The 21384-nt window shown below is 37.2% G+C and overlaps 1 protein-coding gene across 1 annotated transcript in view; it reads right to left on the reverse strand.

Moving 5' to 3' along the window:
- Positions 1–19780, reverse strand: part of LOC139710618 (lisH domain-containing protein ARMC9-like) — a 53792-nt gene extending 34012 nt beyond the window's left edge. The window contains exons 1-13 of the mRNA XM_071622542.1: positions 19641–19780; positions 17803–18040; positions 16693–16815; positions 15969–16145; positions 14881–15060; positions 13903–14079; positions 13308–13382; positions 10307–10393; positions 9458–9495; positions 7403–7423; positions 4412–4517; positions 1005–1103; positions 126–216 (exon numbers count right to left, since the gene is read on the reverse strand). Coding sequence (XP_071478643.1) covers positions 126–216; positions 1005–1103; positions 4412–4517; positions 7403–7423; positions 9458–9495; positions 10307–10393; positions 13308–13382; positions 13903–14079; positions 14881–15060; positions 15969–16145; positions 16693–16815; positions 17803–17877 — 1249 coding nt within the window. The 5' untranslated portion in view covers positions 17878–18040; positions 19641–19780. The remainder of the gene's footprint in view (positions 1–125; positions 217–1004; positions 1104–4411; positions 4518–7402; positions 7424–9457; positions 9496–10306; positions 10394–13307; positions 13383–13902; positions 14080–14880; positions 15061–15968; positions 16146–16692; positions 16816–17802; positions 18041–19640) is intronic.
- Between the last annotated feature and the right edge of the window lie 1604 nt (positions 19781–21384).

The following is a 21384-nucleotide window of genomic DNA, read 5'->3' on the forward strand; positions in this document are numbered from 1 at the left end:
TATCAGCACCTACCACACCCGTTGTACATATTATTATTAAAGGTATCAGATAGGGTCAAAAGTAAAAAAAACATCATAAAAGACAAGGCGTGGATCATTTGGAAGCACAGCTGTATAAAACTCACCCACAGACAGAGAGGCAAAGGCATTGAACAATCTAGCCAAGTACTGCTGAACAACCTCATCTGAATAGGTCAACATCTCCATCATGTGGTCCTGGGAAAAATAAAGTTATGAAACACAGGTCCATTCACATGCAAAATTTAATCGTTCAAATTTTACAAAGTGCCCGGTCTACCATGTCACTGCCTATGGAATAAAGATCATACACTCCTGCTTTGTGAGATTTTTCATGCCCTTTAAGCACTCAGACTGAGTGGTAAAGGGCACTATAAATACCCCCTAAAACTTCTTATTTTGTAATGTCCCTTACCAACAAAAACTAATAACAAGAAACGAAACCTAAGGTAACAAGCTGCAAAAAAAAAAATCCTACCTTTATGCCCGCCATCATGAGTGCACAGCAGTTAGTCTTTAATACAATGAAAATATCACCTTTATCACTTTGCTGAAAATGTCTAAGTTGAAGGTAAACCAAAAGACAACAAGCCTGTAACAATGTACTGTAAAAGTGGATATTTTCGCTTGAGTTATTTTTCGCGCTCAGCTAGGTAAGATGAGTTTCATGTGTTTTTATTTCCGTGGAGTGTATCAACTACTGGAGCATATGGCAAGCAAAATTATTTGCATGCTTTTATTTTTGCGCTAGTTTCTGATAGTGGTTGTGCAAAAATGCATGAAAATCTTAACACTGCGAAAATTTCCACTTCCACAGTAAACAAATTTCTCTGTGCTTATCGTTGTAATATTTCTGCAAATGATTTCAGTTTTTCCTTAGTTAAAATTTTTGTTGCTGTGGCAGTAAATCCTCTCAAGATTTACCCGTAATTGTGATCTACGCACACAATCTACACTAGATTGTGTCGCTACATACACAAACTAACCTGATAGGGACTAGGCTGTGTGCAACCCAGGATGTCATTTTTTATGTAGGCTGACATGACCTCACTACGCTGTTCTCCAGGCTCACTGCGAGTCAGGCGCTGTATAAAATACAATACAAGTAAGACGTCAATCACAAACATATTCCACTTCATTTATCTCTTACCAGGCAATTCTAAAAAAAAAAAAAAAAAAAAAAAAAAACACATTAAGAAGTGGTAAGTACAATGACGACACTTTCATACATCATACTGTAAAATGAGGAATGTTCGCATGAATATTAATTCTGCAAATTTTGCGAAAGCCAAGATTTGTGAAATTAAAATGCATGCGAAAGTTCTTGTCTGCACTACAAGCATTAAAGGACAAGTTCACCTTCATAGATATGTGGGTTGAGTGAATGCAGCAATATTAGTAGAACACATCAGTGAGAGTTAGGGCAAAATCGGACAATCCGTTAAAAAGTTATGAATTTTTGAAGTTTCTGCTCAGTCACGGCTGGATGAAAAGACTACTATAGCTTGTGATGTCACATGAGTACAACGATATAAAGAAAGAATAAAGAAAATTCAACATATTTCCATTTTTCTCGCATAACAAAAGAACACTCAACTTCTCTCTTTTAGAAGACAGGGGGAATAATATTACCCTTAACATACGTCAGTAGCAAGTCGAAGAAATGTGCACTTTATTCAAAAAGTAAAGTTTTGTGAAATTCTCATTTTATTTTCCTTATATAGTTGTACGCATGTGACATCATACACTGTAGTAGTCTTCTCTTCCAGCAGTGACTGTGCAGATACTTAAAATATTTGTAACTTTTGAATGGATTGTCATATTTTCCTCAAACTTTCACTGATGTGTTCTACTAATATTGCTACATTCTCTCAATCCTTATGTATATGAAGGTGGACTTGTCCTTTAAATGCCAGAGGCGATTTGCGAGAATTTCATGCTGTGAAAAAGGCCACCAGCTCCAGGTCACGAAAATTGCATGCCACAAGAATATCTTGCTTTACAGTATTATGATCATATGAAATATGAGATAAGATTGCACAGGACCTTGAAGTGTACAAGATCAACAAGCTATAAAGAAGTTCTACTGAAGGATGCATTGCGCAAGAAGCTATGTACATTGTATGTACTACAGTTGTATGTAATATAACCCATTTGCATGCTTGAATCTTCCTTCAATACAATGCTGACATGTACTGTATAAACTGCTTGATAGCCTTGATAGGAAACAAATCCTCTTCTACAGAGCAGCCATTCTTACAACAAATCAACCTAAACCTGTATTTATGGTTCTATTTTTCCCATATTGAAAGGATTAATCATAAAACCTTGTGTTTGTAAACACTTCAATCATTATTTTGTACTGATATATGAGAGAATTCATTCAATAATTGAGAATAATCATAGGCATAAAAGATAAACCTACCACTACCATGCAGCATCACATGACCATCAAAATGTCTGAAGAGTATTAAAGGGCATTTCTACACGAGTTAATGGGAAAACTTTATCAAGCCTTAACCTCTGTCAGTCACAAGTATTAAAGTTACCAACTCAACAGGACTTGAGAGCAAGAGAGGGGTAAGATACGAGGTCACGAGTGTTCTTCAATTTGTCTGCCCTCATAATTATGTACTAGATACTATTCATGCATGCATATGAAATTGATTGGCATCCACACAACCATACAAATGGGTGACACAGAGCCAGGGCGTGAGAAATCTAATCTCAGTCGGAAGAACGGGAGATTTTGCAAAAGTGGGCTTTCTGCGGGAGACCTCCCATCGAAAGCGGGAGATAAAAGTCTCTGTTACAATCATACAAGTCTTGTTGTAGTATGAGTGTTTTTCAGTTTGTCTGCCCTCTGTACGAATGATATTTGTAAGATCGCAACTGGTGATCTACATTTTAAACACACATGTCGGAAAAGGGAAAGCAGGAATTACATCTGTCATCCACTGCTTTCTGGGCAGTGGAACTACCACCAGGGTATCCGTAGTTGCCAGCAGTGACACAATGAACTTGGAACAAATACTAAAGCTACAAAATTCTGATGATGTTATGTAAAGTAGTCCAATGCAGACTTTCCTTTTTCCAACATGTTTCCTAAAAATGTAGATCACCAGTTGCGATCTTACAAAGTTCATTTGTACAGAGGGCAGACAAACTGAAAAACACTCATACTACAACAAGACTTGTATGATTGTAACAGAGACTCCAACTCTCCCGCTTTCGATGGGAGGTCTCCCGCAGAAAGCCCACTTTTGCAAAATCTCCCATTCTTCCGACTGAGATTAGATTTCTCACGCCCTGGCTCTGTGTCACCCATTTGTATGGTTGTGTGGATGCCAATCAATTTCATATGCATGCATGAATAGTATCTAGTACATAATTATGATATGTGACCGTGCATCACAAAACGAACAAAAAGTCGCACACACTGATTTTGTGTGAGGACTAAAAATAAGTGAAATGGGTCAACCTAGCCGATCTAGACTTTTTCATATTTTCTGAAAGAGCAAGTCTTCTTTTACATTATACTAAAATTTGGGATCATAAAATGGGCAGGAAAGTGTGTTTTTTAGCAGTTAATCTCCAACATTTTTTTTTGTTGTTGCTAGAATAATGTGATTAGGTGTGTCTGTAGAGTTCACTTTTCATTTCTTAAAAACCTAGTACACACTCTTCACTTTCAACTGTAATAACTTTTGAAAGGATGATGCTACTGCTTTGGAAGTTGGCATTAATTATGGACAGAATGTGTTAATAAGGCATTCTCAATTTCAGTTTAATCTGATAATCTCTTCATTGTTGTTACTCCTGCAGTTTACATCCTGTTTTTTGTCCCATTCATCACACAGCCAGCATGGCTTGGTGAAGATTAAGCACTTGAATAGACACTGTACTTCAGAGCCTCTTTTCTCAGTTCACACTTTTCCTGAGTGTGTGCTTTCTTTCCAACATTTAGATAGGTTAGGAGAGTCCATTTGATTTGAGCTATATATCATTTTAAAGCTTAGAGTCTGTTCTTTCAGAATATACTCTTAACTAAAATTTCATGTCTGGCAACTTTCTGTTTGTTTTGTGATGCAGGGTCACATATATGAAATGAAGATTTATTAACCCCAAATATATATAATTTGAATCATTGAACTATTACTTACTTAATGCCATCGTATGTTGAAAAATAAGCTTGAGATAACATGAGAAAGCATCAAGAACCATATTGACCCAAGGGACTTTGTGCTTTGTGCACATCAAGTTGGAGTCTCAAGTTTGCAAGGGGTTCAGGTGGGAGAATCTCTAGAGTAGAGGGTGCTTGGGGTTGGAGTATCTGTTGTGAAACACACAAAACTAAAGCAATAATCATCCCTCCTTTGCCTCCACCACTTACCCATCTCAATGCCTGGAGGAGGAGGGCTTTCCTCCTGGTTTCTGCCCTCATGATGTCTTCCCTCACCTTGGTATAGTCCAGTGTGGGGAGGACTGGCATGGTATCCCTGAGGAAACATTGGTGAAAGAAGATGGAGCATCAGTGATGAATATATCAAGTCACGATCTGAAACCACTTAAAGATTTTCAGTTCATTCTTCTAGAGGATATGTGTATGTGTGTGTGAGTATGCCCATGTCATATCTGAATTATAATTGTATTGATTTGATTTGATTTATTCTCTGTATGCCATTTTTTCCCCAAAATACATTAATTTTCTGCAATGTCATTAACATTGTACAAAATAACAGCAGTATGAATAATTTCAACGATTATCATCATTTTCATCAATCATACAATATATCTATAATATAATTACGTGAGATACATCTTAATTATGCAGTGTAGTTTACTGCTTTTTAGATCAAAGGGAATCTTATAGCATGCATATGTCAAGAGATACTTTTCACAGGAATGCAAATTTTTCAACATTGATCGTCACAGAAGAGGTTGAGTCTGTGCGTTTTACTTAGTGTAACTCTGTCTAGTCAAAGTTTAGGGATCCATGTACACGTTGTATGGTGACAGGGTTAAGTCAGCTGTTATTGGTTTTTTTTTTTCACACTGCAAGCATATTAGGCTATAACTTAATACACAACATCAAAGAACAAGTATAAGGAAAAAGTTACACATTCTAATAACTTTTACACAAAGACTAAAGGCAGAGGAAGTGGACGAACAGAATTCAATATATCATTTGACAGTGTTTTTTTTTTTTACCCTAAAAAGACTGGGCTATTTTGGTAGCTCGAAAGACTGGGGGGGGGGGGGGGGGGGGGGGGCCTCAAGGGCCCCCCCCCCCTAAGATCTCGGCCGTGGATCGCGCGATCGCCGCGGAACTTTGCACAATGGTAGTGTGCGATGTAATCTACAAGATCGTGTTTTTAAATTTTAGAAAATAGTCTTCTCTTATTCTATTTTGATTAATTATGATAACTTATGCGAGAAATCAGAATCTTTCATCTAAATCAGTAAATAAAGCTCCAAAAGTGCTCATTTTTGGTATAATTATTCTTTGTGGCATTCTTAGCAAATGTACTTGAAAAAAAAATTCGGTATCAAAATTAATTTCTTATTTATTTTATTGTTTCATGAATTTCTTATGTATTTCTTTGTTTTTTCGACCTTTTGTTTTTGTTGTTTTTTGTAACAAAATTTGTCACAGACACTTTTTGAAGCATAATACTCCTAAAACAAACTAATTTTAGCCATTGAGAGTAAAAATAAGCATATTTATATGAACCATGTGAAAAAACTCAATTTGCATTGACTTTGTACACAAAATCACATTTTTTAGCCATTTTTGGCCTCACGTGCATGTACAAAAAGTCATGTAACTTCAGAACCGTACCCCCAGGCGTCACAAATTTGGTGTCAAAATGTGCGGGAAACTCAAAAGAAAAAAGTCATGGAGCATCGCAGCGAGAGCATTGCGTGTTGCAGAGTAATCGTGCGAAATGTCGAGGGGGGGGGGCCTCCGAGGGCCCCCCCCCCCAGTGCAGTTAGGGTTAAAGGACAAGTTCACCTTCATAAACATAAGGATTGAGAGAATGTAGCAACATTAGTAGAACACATCATTGAAAGTTTGAGGAAAATCAGACAATCCGTTCAAAAGTTATGAATTTTTGAAGTTTTTGTGCAGTACCCGCTGGATGAGAAGACTACTGCAGTGTATGAATAACTTAGATGTCACATGCGTACAACAATATAAGGAAAATATAAAGAGAATTTCACAAAATTCCATCTTTTGAAAAAAGTACACATTCCCCTGACTCGTAATCGATAAATGTTATGGGTAATATTATTCCCCCTGCCTTTAGAAAGAGGCAAGTCAATTGCTGTTTTATTATGCGAAAAAAGTGAAAATATGTTGAATTTTCTTTTATATTTTCTTTATACTGTTGTACGCATATGACTCACAAGCTGTAGTAGTCTCCTCATCCAGCGGTTCCAACACAAAAATTTAAAAAATTCATAACTTTTGCATCGATTGTCCAATTTTCCTCAAACTTTCACTGATGTGTTCTACTAATATTGTTGCATTTTCTCAATCCTTATGTATATGAAGGTGAACTTGTCCTTTAAATTAAAGACAAACTTGATGTGCATTTGAAATCTAGAGGTTGCCGTAATGAAAGCATGGCAGCTATTACCTATACTAGCACACACAAGAGAGAGAGAGATAGGGCAAAAAAATATTGAAGGCATAATAGCATGCAAGCTACACAATTTTCTGAAGGAATGCTGAAGAAATATTTTTTGGGATGAACAGTACACAATGAAACACACAAAAGCGCTGGAAAAAACAAAAACACAAATCTTTGTAGTTCATGACTGAATGCAATGCTGCATGAAGAAAGTGTCAGATATTCTACTATTTGCATTTAAAGATGCCCATGATAAATCATTTAGGCAATGATAACAAAAACTCATCAATCTTCAAATTTCATTGAATATGTGAAACTGAGCCCACTGTGATGAAAACATGATATAAATAAGTGTGGTATTGGCAGTTCTGGGTTTCCAACTTGAACTCTAGTTTTAAATTGCAAGCATGCTGTAACAACCCATCCCCCCCCCCCCCCCAACCGAACAAAAGAAAAGAAAAGAAAAGAAAAGCATATACACAGGTAATTACCTGAAGTTTTAGGATTAAAAGCATCAATATGTGATAACAAAAGTACCACTCTGGCATCTTTTTATAATTATAAGCATCCTCACTTATGAGACTTTTACGATCAACACATCCAATATTGCACTCAGTTTGATACACAGGAATGTCTGTTGTCTGATGATAGTGTGACAGTACACACATTAGTTTTTTAGCAAAGGAGTATCAAAAGATGGAACAGATTTTTACATGACCAACACATCTTTCATTAAATACACTCACCTGATTTCCTCGGGAATCACACTGAGAATTAATGGACAAAACAGTTTGGGGGGTTACTACATATATTGCCATGCATTTTTCTCATGCTGGTATTCATAGGAATAAGTAATGGTTGCAACAGGTTGCTCTGATAACAATGGAACCCCAAAGCAACATGCTACTACAGTGTACATGTATTAGGTCTTGAAGACCCAATGAGGGAAACATTTGAAAGACAAAGATGAGGTATACACACGGATGGACATCGACACTAGGAGAGGTGAATGAGTTGCTACAATAATTGTAGACAGGAAATACAGGGGACAGGGGAGGCAATGAAAGAGCAGGGAGGGGTCGAAGGAGGGGTGAGGGAGTGGCATAGGAGGGGCATGGTAAAGGGAGTGGCAAAGGAGAGAGGGGGCAAAGAGGGGCATTAAACTGGCTATCATGTGTATGTGGGGGGGGGAGGGAGCTAGTGGGTTGTAAAAGGGGGATATAAGAGAGGAACATGAGAAAGTTTAGACAGGTGTGAGGAAGGAATAAGAAAGGAGTGAGGGGTGCAAGAGGGGAGCATGGAGCTAAGGAAGGGCAAAGGTGGGTACAGGGAGGGGTGAAGGACAGACAAATAAGGGGAAAGGGAGTGCCATGAAAGGACAAGGCAGGACATAAAGAGGGGATAGGTGGAGGAGGGTGAGGGTGACAGGGTAGAGCTAGCATTGATGGGAGGGAAAGGTTGCAGAGGTGGTAGAGGATTTAGAGGGAAAACACAACATCTCCATGTATCACAGAAGCAATGAGAACTACTTCTTCCACCCAGTTTTGCATTACTCCCATGACTACAGTTTGACGGATTACCAGAGTTCCCATGCATCAAGATAACATGTACAGCAATGACCATCTCCTGCACATTCAAACTATTCATGTGACCACACTCAAGACAAAAGATGTGCATGACAATGCAGAATATTGAGACAATTTTATAACAGCTTTTCTTTCTTCTTTACTAAAAAAAAAAAAAAATGCGTTTGATTAGCTCACATTTCTAATATTCTGATTTTACTTTTTCAAAGCAGATTTGAAAAGAAAAAAGTTAAGACCAGGGTTGAATTGCTTTCACTCAGAGAAATCACATATTGCCTGTAACTACACAGTAAAGTGATATGGGATCATTTTTCAAATGTCCTTGTCTCAGAATGCAAGGGTGTCAACTTGAAATAACAGACCACACCATGCATTTAACATGCTTGACATTATCACTTTTCTTGTCATTTTCATTCAGTCATGCATTTCTCTTTCTTTTTTCTTCCCCTTTTCGGTATGCCTCCTAAACATAGTACATCACAGACACACCACCATGGATACCCTGCAAACAAATGCCAAAATGAAATTCCTGTTATAAAAGTCCACTTACGACACATCACACTACAAGTACCTGTAAGCCACACCGACTTTTCTAGAAAAAAACAAAAACAAGCAAATGAAAAAAACCCAGAAAATCTCACTTATTTATGTCCTGCAAGCCCCACATACTGTAAAGCATGATATATTCGCGGCATGAAATTTTTGCGAGTTGTAGCCAACAGCCTTTTTTGTGGCATGAAATTTTCCCGAATTGCTGCTGGCATTCAATTCATATAGCGTAGACAAGAAGTTACGTTTTAATTTTGCGAATCTTGGCGCTCGCGAAATTCGCGAAATATAAATGCACACGAACATTCCTTGTTTTACAGTATTAGGACTATTCCTCAAATTAGAAATGATCCCACCAAGCCCATTCAGTTGGTCTAAAAAAATCCCCCATTCAAAATCACCCACCCAGATGCAGGAAAAATACAAGTGTGTCTTGTGCAAAAATTGTGAAACAACATTGAGCCACAAAAATCTTCTCTGCACCATCTTCTATGCACCATCTTCTGTGTTCACAAGATGCAACTCTTGGACAAGGTGAGACAGGGGTAGCCGGGAAACGGATGAAAAACCACAAAAAAATATATATATACATATATGCAATTATGGAAAACCTACAAGTTCGGTAACAGCTTTCAGATAATATACAGGTCTACAACACATTTTTACCTTTGATGTTGATATGAAACCTTCAACACAGAAGCCGCCTGTATGCAACCAAGAAAAATAAAAACATTGTGAATAGACATCTTTCCATCACAAAAGTACATGCATCGAAGTATTGACATGATTTAAGTGATACTAGAAAAAAAACAAAAAAACAAACTTGGGTTTGTTCACAGACCTGTTACAGGATATACAAAAGATACTACCATGTACTCTGTTACCAACATTAACGGATATGTTGATTCTAAATCAACATCATAACAAAAAAGAGAACAAAACAGGTTAAAAGTGTAATCACTCAATTAAACATTTTTTGCATCAGCAACAGTATCGGTATCATAATATCAGCAAAGGATTACGAGCTGGGAACTGTAAGGGTTCAATGAATGTTTGCCTGTTTTCACTTCTTTGGTCATCAAATAGGATCAAAACTGTAACTTGCTGATTGCCTTATAATAGATAAGACAGGTGATAATAAAATCTGGCATCATTTATTTATTTGTGAAGTAATATTTGTTGTTTGTCATGTGTGTATGTTATACGTATTAATGTACATACAGTTTCTGTTGTGTGCTGCATAATTACATCTACTTTTATCATACTGAATGTATGTAATTTGTCAAAAAATGTTTTGTGATGATATTGGAAAGTGCATAGGGAACATTAATTTTTTATTATGCACTATAGAAGCATCATTATTATCATTGTTGTTATTATCATGAATGAAAATCCCCAATTGTCTTACTTTTTCAATGCTACGGTATGCACATTATGAAATAGAAATCTCAATATGAGCGCTATTGATGATTTTCACTTATCACAAATCATCACACTAAGCTGTTCAATACTTACAGTTGGAGGTCTTGTGACATCCACTGACTCACTGAGTTGATTTGAGAACAATCTCTGGCACACAGTCTGCACATACTCTGGAGTCACCTGCCAACAACAATAACATAGTAATAATAATAAAAAATGAAGAGACAACACTTAACAAACGAAACACTGAATCTAGTACATTGCTACAAGTTGACGTACCCCATCAGCTAAACAGTGTCATTAAAGCATAGTTTGATGATACTGATAGTAATAATAATGATGACAGTAATAATAATAATAATAATAATAATAATAATAATAATAATAATAATAATAATAATAATAATAATAATAATTTCAGATTTGTGATCACACAAGTATTATGTCAAACTGTGCATATCATTCAATATAGATCATTAACGACGTCACACATACAAAATAATGCACATAAAAATGAAGAAAGAAAGCAAAACACACAACAGATGACAGAAAAATGTTTCAAAATTTCTCTATTCATGAACATTTCGCACTATAATTCTGTCATGCGATAAGGCCTCATCCCGAGGCCTCTTGACTTTTTTTGTTCAAGTCTCGCGCAACGTTTGAGACCAAATTTGCAATGTCCATGCATACTGTTTTGAAGCCACGCCCATTTTTGTAATAGCATGCTGCCCCAAAACGGGCACAATTTTGTGATTTTGTGTACATTTCCTACGGAAAACAGTGCTCTATCATGAAAGTCATAAAAACCTGATTATTTTTAAAATTTATCAATTTCATTGATTGATTCTATGCTAATTATAGAAAGAAAGTGGTCAATGACAATTTCCAGTAGACAAACAAGGAAAATACAAAAGTTGAAAAACAAGGAAATACATAAGAAATTCCGAAAACAATAAAAAACATAAGAATTGAAATGACTTTTGGAAGTTTTTATGATGTACAATTGTACTTCTTGTTGAATATGCTAAAACAGATATACAAACCAAAAAGTAGACTCTCAATGCTTTTAATTAGGCTAAAACATGATCTTGGGTTTAATTTGCATGATTAATTACTTAAAATCAGAAATTGATTGTTTCAAAAAATCTCACGACACAATCTCGTAGATTACGACGTGGGTGTCAGGCATGCCAAATTTTGTCCCGATCACACCACTGATGGCCGAGATCTCAGTTTTAGCATCTCGTTTTTAACATAAAGCCAAAATAGCCCAGCCTGATTAGGGTTAAATGTATTAATCCATCTAATTTATTTCTACCTATACAACCACATTCCAAAAGTGTCCTGAAAGGTCAAAAAAAAAAAAAAAAAAAAAAATGGGAGAGAGTGTAGTCTGAATTGTGTTACTGCTTGTTACACAGTCTCACACATTGAACTCAAAGTTGCTGGCCATGGGACTATTCCAACCAATACACTGGCACATTTGACATCCACCATGCTGTAAAGCACAGTATCTTCTGCCACAATGTTAGTGCCATGTATGGGCCAATTTTCTGTTGTCCCACCCCTTGGTTACAAGGGCACCCCTCTCGGATGTTTGATAACCCATGTCTCAGACCTTCCCTGGGGCTTTGAGGGTAATGAATACCCGTTTGTGGCCCCATGTGCAAGCATCCCACCCATATACTACCAAATTTTCATACAATTATATACACTTGAAATATGTAATATGTTCTAGACATGGTTATAAGAAGTTCAACTATCTTCTTTCTCTAAATGTGATATTAACAACATCATGACCTTCATGCACATTTTTATCAATCGTGAAAATGCTAAAATAAAAATATATGAGGCATTTTCATTTAAAAAGTTTATGCAAGACATCAAATTAAGCAGAATTGCACACTGTGCATATCTAATGAGCTCATTTGCATAATATCTCTAAAAACAGAAAAGGGATCTTTCTGAGTAGCCTATTGTCCAATGCTAACATTATATGCTCTCATGACATCTTGATAAACTAAAAATGAAATTACTTACACAAACAATAAGTATAATATAGGGGATTATAGTATGCATACATAATAGGTCAATTTGCATATTTACAATAGGCATGCTACTGAGCTACATTTTGAAAGCACAAGACTACCAATGTTACAGGTAAAGGATTCCCACTAATAAAATGCTTAATTTGACTATTTCAATCACAATGTTTGGTATTGTTTGTTTGTTTCTTTTTTTTTTTTTGCACAAGGAGACAGATAAACATGTAGTTCATTGTCCTTCCAGCAAGTGTGTGTGTGTGTGTGTGTGTGTGTGTTTTCATGCTTGCCCTAATTGGTATACTTGTTATTTTATTCATTGAGCTGACATGTTTACCCTAATGAGATGAGCTGACTGTCAGATAACACAGCGAGGATCATTCTACATACCAAGCTGTACATTCTATAGGTGCCACAATCATCACCCAATCTACTAACATGGATACTAGTATGTGGGACTATTAGAAATATGAGCTATGTAACATTAACTTCGATTTCAGCTCTCATCTGCTTTTACGCACATGTATTGCTCAAATCATGACTAAACACAACATCAACTTTTATTACAAGAGCCGAAGAGCAGAATTAATTTCTGGTTCACTTCAAAAACACTGATAACTTGTGCCAAAAATTGTATCTTTTGAGTATTAAAATTCTACAACATAAATTTAACCACATACTTTTTGTTGCTGTTCTGTTTTATCCTCTCTTGTCCTCTTTAACAGTGCTAAAATATCTTTGAAATTTCATATTTTTGTGACTAAGGGGATGTTGCAGGACATACCTAATTCTTTTTTATTATTATTATCATTATCTTTATTATTATTCTTTTCTACATGCAACAAATGCACTTTTTTTTTTTCAATAGAAAATATTTGTGTTTAGGTAGGGAAAAACACTGATTCCACTAAATTATATGGAGAAGTGTGCATTCTGAGGGTTGGTGAATAGCATCAAAGCTTCCCTTTTAATTTCAATCTTTTTTTTTTCATGATTTGTAACCTAGCTATGACAAAGAAAAAAAAAGAGTGAATAATACATGTACTTGCCTGTTTTCCCTTGATGCAATTTTCCAAAGTATCAACAAGCTCCGCAGTGATCCCAATCAAGTTGTGGTAGTCAGACTGGCAGGGTGGGGAAAAAAAAAAAGCAAAAGAAGCATTCTTAAAAAGAGAAGAATGATACAAGTTTGGTATCCAATTATTTTACACAGTCCCACATATTCTATTCAATCATATGTTGTTTCACCACATCATTGCCTTATCCTTCTAAACTGAATAAGCACATAATGCAATAGTCGAAACTACAGTATGTCATTGTTCATCTTTTACATCGGACCAATTTCAATCAATTTTGCTGGTTCATAATCTTGCGATTTTTTTTTTCAATTTTGTTTTGCTTTGTTTTTTACACAATGTGATACTTAAAAACATAGTCGTCTGTAATCATTGTAATGATAGTGCAGTGGAGCAGAAAAATGGAGAAAATTGTCGGCAGAAAATCATTTTAAGCTTTACAAAGCCAGAGAAACAACATTATTTTGTTATCATGACGTATTCTCTGACACATGTAATCCAAGCGTCACTTGTAAATTGCGATTGCGTCGATAAGAATGATCAATTCCATGCATTACACTTCACTCACCTGAATTTTGTTGTACCTCTTGACGTAGGTCATGTTCCGCTTCTCTGCATCCACAACCGCCTGCTGCAGCTTCTGCAGCTGTTCGGAGTTCTTGCCGTTCACATCCTGGTAGAGCTCAAACAGCCGGGGCTGGGGGTGGGCCGGCAGCGTGATGGCCATGAACTTCTCAAGCCGAATCTGGACACAGCAACAAAGAATGTGTAGAAAACTTGCCACAATGGCTACACCATCATCACATAGATACAATGCCTAAGATGTGTAGTGATGGACTGACAACTTTCTGAAGCCCATTATCCATTTCTATTTTTCTTTTATAATTATGTCACTAGAAGATAAAGACACGAAACTTTACAAAGAGAGGATTTTTCTGACCCTCCCTACCCATCCTTCTCTTTCAAGTAACGGCTAACATATAATGTAATAAAAAATAATAATAATAATACAATTTCTTGAATATGATATAAGCAATTATCACTTTTACAATACTCAGAAAGGTACCACAACATTAAAAGAGAAACAAAATACAGTTACTAGCACAGGTATTGCAATCTACTTTGTGACACAATACTTCTCAAAGAAACTACAACAGCTACGAAAACAAGATACCATGTACAATTGTAGGTCAGTAATGATAATTACCATGATCAAAATAATTAACTGTAATGTACAAATAGATCATCAGATTTCGTGAACCCAATTCCAATCAGAGTCCATCATATCCCTACTTGAGACTAAATTCACATTATATGTACAATGTATATGTGTAAACGTCCCAATCATAATTTTTGCAGCCCTCCCTCACCCCCCCCCCCCCCCCCCCCCCCCCCCCCCCCCCCCCCCCCCACCCTCCTCCCCTTAACCCTTTGAAGACAAGTCCCGAGTACACTCGGGCAGGTTTCTACATGAGAAATAAGTGCTATAGCAAAATCACACGTCTTCAATGGGTTAACCAAACAACCAATTTTCCAACTGGCACACCTGTAGGTCGGGCACCCAGCTATCCTGAAAGAGCTCCTTGTACGAGGGGTGGCGGGTGGGGTCAGGCACGAAGGGCAGGGCATAGAATGGCAGAAACTCTGTGGTCTGGCTGAGGGAGGCTCCCCGGGTCTCTAGGTATTTTTTGAAGTGTTCCATGGTGTCCTCCAGCTTGGTCTTGCTCTGTAATGGTGGTGGACAAGAACTTATGTTACTCTCTTGACATCTTGAGCAAAGTTTGGAACTACCATTGTCCACATTAGGCACACGAGGATCCTGATCATGTTGATTTCCATTGAAACACAAATGCACAATTTGCTGCAATATTTGACACATTGTCATGCAGAAACGCAGAACATGAAAATGATTGACAACACAATAGTCATTACACTTAAAATGTCCAAAGATGCTTTTCAAGTTAAAATTATAATTGTGGCATGGATGAACTTGAATATATTTAATTACACACTTGGAAATGCTATCATATAACACTTATAAAAAAAAATATGAACCAAATGAAAGTACAACTATTAAATCACTCAATAAAATTTAGCATTTGCTAGGGTGATTTTTTATATAGCAACTATGTTCTACCTCATTTCCAAATTGTCAGATTTGTTAACATGTCAGCTTACTTGAAAATAAAGTTATTTAGAAATTCTGCAATAATTCTATAAATAAGGTAATTACTCAGTAGGACTGATTTCTGCATATATGACAAAGAAAAATCATATATCAATCATTCTAGACAATCCCATGCAAAATTGTGCAGGTGTATGTCCATTCTCCCCTTCCCCCAACATCAAGATTTAACAGAAAACGGCCCAGCTCAACTTGAGTTCAATACTCAAAAGATTGTACGGTAACATGGTGTGCAATACATCAGACCAGAAAATATCTTAACTGTGGTGCTGCATCCAAATTCAAAATGTCTGTATTTCTCAAGACAGCTTGCTTGGCATTAGAGTAATCTGAGCTTACATGAATCATTGATTGCCTTACAAACCTAATCATGGAGAAGAAATTTCGAGAAGACAGAATATTTCATGTACAAACTATACGGTACACTGAATGAGTAAGGGTGGATTTACCTTCTTTCCAGTCATCATTCCATAAAAAATGGGAAAGATGGCAAAGTAGATGCTGAGGTAGAACTCCAACTTTTTGCAGACCGCGTCGTTGTTACGCACAGACTCTGATATATTCTCATCCCACAACAGAAAGAACTCATGCCGGGCTCCCGACTTGAAGAGAGCCAGTAGATCAGCCTGTTTGTTGATAATTCAGGGAAACATGAAACATGAATCTTTCTATAAAGACAAATGAAATTGCAGTCTTCAAGCTAAGCTGTCCATAACAGAATTTCCTCTACATCTTCCTTTTGACACAAGAAGGTACAGGATATACTGTAGGGTTTCATAAACCTGCAACAATGCACTCTTTCATTTGGAGCAAGAAGTTAAAACTATAATGCTCCAACAACAGCCCAACAAAATAAACATTTCATATGGCAAGAAATGTGCAAAGAAACCTGAAGAACAAACCTCCTATCCAGAAAATGGCATGGAACATTTCAAAAGGGGATAGAATAATTACGAAGATGTGGTGGACCTGTGTGCTATACAAGTAGCCACTATTATTATCATCTATTATTATTATTAGCATCAGAACTTTTAAATTGTATCCAAGGTCTCTTTGTACTACTTTACCATATTGATAGAGCTTCCAAATGCTTGGATAGTGAATGATGACCACAATACTGTATTCATGATACCGAGTGACAACACATGAAATGTACATGTAGGTGAAGCTAACCTGCAGATCTGCCTTGCGCTTATTCCATGGCTTCTTCATGGGCTGCTCCAGGGGGCGCCCATTGGCTTTGGTTTCTGCTTCAAACACCTTCAGCGTTTGAGGTAACCCATTGAAATCGAGATACTGCACACAAGCAAATAAATAAAACACACAAGGGAGAAAAACAGGATTTACAGGAACATAAAGAATTGCAGGTGAAAAAAAATACTAGACACAAGAAATTATTATGAGTATTAAGCAACACTGATACAGTGACTCTTGATAAAAACCATTCAGAAACCGGTAGTGTATTTTCTATGTACACTAGTTGACTAGGGCTACCAACATACAACTATTAATTGTCTAAGTGTTGCGTGCGTACACTTTATGAACAAGCAAGTGTAAAAAGGAGTACATATAATACAGTTGAACCTCTCGTATCCGGACAAGTCGGGACCGGGGTTCATCCGGACAAGGGATTTGGCCGGATACGGGAGACTCAATGCTTTAAACATGTACATATACATACACATGTACTGATGTAGCCCATGTAGTACCACAATGTGGTACTACAAAGGGCTACATCAGTACATGTGTATACTGCAACCTTTTCATTGTTACACTCAGTAACAGACCCCAAAATAGAGGTTTGTGTTTGCAAGAATGAAATCATTTTTTTATAAATTCTTGGGATGATTTACCTAAATAATTATTAAGAAATGTATCAAGTAGATCTTGAAAATAAACAGTACGAGTCGACAATACTACGCTTCAAAATTCGATCATCACGGCTCGGCAAAGTCGACTGTAGGTCGCCATTGTTAGATTGAGTTGGGAATCCCCCTCTCCTCCCGCAGTTATTAAAATAAAAGAGAAAAATCATGGCGAGATTGCGTCCGTATAATAGAGAGATCCGGATAAAGGGAGGCCGGATAAGAGAGGTTCAACTGTATTATGATACAAAAATGAAACAATTTTTTGCAGATCTGTATTTCACTCACTATCATGCACATAAAAAGGATATCATCTTTCAGAAAAAAAAACAACAACAACAACATCTATGTTCAGCCTGGTCAAGCTTCAGTCCGGCCTGTTTTCCATGACAAAATCTCTGCTTTAAGAGAACCTTACCTCCTTCACTATTCCGTTCAACTCGCCTTCGAAGGCCACAACACCGCTCATGTTTCCATTTCGTTTTGACCCCATCGTGTCCAGGCCTGGAGCAGACACAAGCTCTTTGTCTCCGTGGAGACTAAATTCTGAAATAGTCAAGACCGTCTCCTGCTAGAATCCTGGTCTTTCCGTCTCTCCCTTCTGCTGAAGAGTCTTCAGAATCACCAGTGGCTGATTGCAGTCATCTTGAATGTTCCTTTGTCGAAGTGAGGAGGGCAACAAAAAACACTCTATAAAAGCAAAAGTAGATGAGATGTACATTTGTATGACAATTAAGACAAGTAATGAAGTACAATATGTACCGTAATACATATCTACTTGTGTAGATTAGTAGACTACTGGATACAAGTACACCACAATCCATGCTGATGTACAATCATAGACCTTCTTTCAGGTCTTCAACCACTGTCACTGTGACTGTATTCTCCTTTAATAGAAATTGTATTGTGTTAATTCTGTATCACAATATTCACATCTTGAGTCTACACTTTTGTACAGAAAACCTACATGAACAGAGTCAGCAGTGCGAGTGTATGGTCAGCAGGTCAGTACAGTGTAACTGTAGATTCTACAGGAGTAAGGGCCTACAAGGTAAGTAACTTTTCAGTACAGCATAAACTAGACAGAAAGATCCATCTGTCCCATGGAGTCTTTTACTTTTATGACGTTATCGCTCTCCTCCGTAGACAAGGAGGGGATCTGTGAAGCCAGACGCAGTCTCCGCGGAACATTTCCCCGCCCCGACGACCAGATACAGACCGATCTTTCGGTCAAAGCAAGGAGGTTTTATACACTGGAGTTCAAACTGGCTGTGATTATTCAAACAGTTGTCAGATTTCTATTGATGTACAAAGGAATTCCACAGGTGCACTTGTGCCTTTGATGATTGATGTTCCTTGCCACCGTCTTGCTCAGCATTCTGAAGATTAATTTTGAACGTTATCATAATTTTGGCCATATTTTGCTTATCTATTTATTAAATGAAATGAAATTTCAATTCATGATAAAGCATGTAAAACAAAAGACATTTCCGTCCAGAAATTTGCGCAAAAGTGTAAATCTGAGCTGTATACATGTATATAGTGCATCATGTGAAAATGTTTAAAACTGTACCATCCTGGAAAGCTGGTTTTATCACTTTTCCGCTTAGTTTCCACAAATGAAACTAATATGGAATAATCTTCAAGTATAATTCTTTATTGATAGATATATCAAATTAGTGCCCGCATATGCCCAGTCGAGTAATTTTCATCTTCATTTCAGCATTTTTTGCTCAATTTCTATTCGCGCATCCTCATGTCTGTACCACCTACCTTTTATTTATAAGAAGGGATAGCGAGAGAAATTACGATCACTGACTGAGTATCACAAAGAAATATCTTTCTTTGAAAGGGGCTAGTTTAGTAGACCTCTAGTGATTATGCAATGAGACACGAGTCAATTGTCTTCCTATCTGCGCGGCAGATCCTGTTTTGCACATGCTTCAAATATTTTTGAGCGGCAGCTTCGAACATCTAACGTTAGCAAAAAGGAAATAAGACGGTTGTGACTCCATTCTCTTGTTAGAACCTCCTTGGTCAAAGCATGAACATAATTGTTATTGATAAGATACGAATAGGCCTAGCGTTAAGTGCTTACAGTACACGTTACACTTACAGTACTCATGAGTCATACCTGGGACTAAACACTCGAATTTTAATACTACTATACTGAAGTACAATTTGTACATGTAATTTAGTGCAGTGGATTGCCACTCTTATCTTGGGTCCTTGCTGCTGTTAACAAAATTTACTCACGTCTTGTTACGTTGTCCGTCCAGCCAGTGGATGACTGGTAAGTGAATTTACACAGTGCCAGTACGTGCAGGGGTCAAGTGGCACTGGTAACGTTAGACTTGTCTACTACAAGTAGTCAATCAATTTACTCTCGATCTTGCAGACTCTGGAGACTGGATCCGTCGCGGGACTGTCATGTGTCTATGTAGATTCTAGATCTACATTCAGATCTGAACGGAATTTACAGTAACTTAATTCATACAGTACGCTTCTTGAGTCGTGACCTATCAATACTGGGAACAGACTGCTCTGACTGCAGCATCGGCATGCCTTGCAAGCCCTTCAGTACGACGCGCTCCTACTCTAGTGCAGTTTCGTGCTACAAAACACCTTTCCTTGATGCTAGCTACACACAGCAGCTGTGTGTGTTTATGAAGCGATCATACAGAAAAATTTCGTCGCGAATGTAAACGATTCAAGAATGTCATACTCGCAAACGTACTGTAGATGGCGCTATACATTATGGGAGTTCAGTGCCGTATTATGGGAGTTGTCAGGGCTCAAACACGAGTAAAATAATTTTCCCCATGGAGACTATTCAAAATTCAAAGCATTCTGTAAAATAGCTGGGAAAAATGAGGTGTTTCATCTTCTCTAACCTGAAAAAATGGATACACAGTGTATATCCTTTCATCCGTAAAATTTTTAAGGGGGGTTCTTCAGCTCAAACTCTGTCCAAGGGTTCGCAAAGCCAGACTACTAGTACTTCTTTTTACTAAAAAAAATCACGAAGGCACTATTTTCTGTACATGCACCCAATCAAATTATACTAAGTAGTCCTTTTGAATTATATACATAACTATATACATTATATTTACAGGTGTGAGCCCTGCAGTCCACCCAGTCCAGCAGTGCCGTATATCACAATCAGATGGCTGAGAGTCTAAAGCTATAGGTTACCCCAGTGGTTATAAGTTACCGCACAAAGTCGCTGACCGTAATGTGTACCACGAATTGAAAAAAAAAAAATCAGTCCAATGAAATGTCAGTAAAATGTATTACTTATACCAGCAACACAGAAAACCGTAGTTTCAATTGCTGCCTTCGTTGAAACTTGCGAAGTAAGTTCGTAAGGATGGTTGATGAAAACTGTCACAGTATACACCAACTGGACGTGTTTAGAGAACATACTCTTTATATCTATCATAGTCGCTGAAAATAATTTTCTGAGTAATAATTTTCTTTGGGCTGTTGCTTGAAGTGAAGCAGGAATGAGTACTACCAGCTATCATGTTCTATTACCTACCTCACCATGAACTTGCACTTTATCTTCCTTTTTTAAAAGTGAATATCGTACATTTTGATACTAAAGGCAATAAAGTGAACAAACGCTATAATACGTCCCCTGGCTTCTCCTTCCCATCACGATTCTACACACTCGCACACACACACACACGCACATTATACAACACACACACACACATACATGATATCCCTATTCCTGTGTGATACATTATATATAGCTGCTCCGCGTATTGGTAGTACTAGAAATAGCAATAATAATGTCACAACAGCTAGAGGAATGCATTAAATGCCAATCTTGATATTAATTAAAAATCCGAATTTTCGGGGGTCCTCCCCCTTCGTCAGGGATGACACATTATCATTGCTATACATATGAAGAGTTTGTTCGCAAAAACCAATAAGTCCATATTTGCCAAATTAGATATTTGCGATTAAAGGTTAAGAAAAATAAAGAGAATAA

The sequence above is a fragment of the Diadema antillarum genome, unplaced genomic scaffold (assembly GCF_040938485.1).
Source record: "Diadema antillarum isolate AM-2024a unplaced genomic scaffold, OU_Dant_1.0 seq00001548_RagTag, whole genome shotgun sequence".
In the NCBI taxonomy this organism is placed as follows: domain Eukaryota; kingdom Metazoa; phylum Echinodermata; class Echinoidea; order Diadematoida; family Diadematidae; genus Diadema; species Diadema antillarum.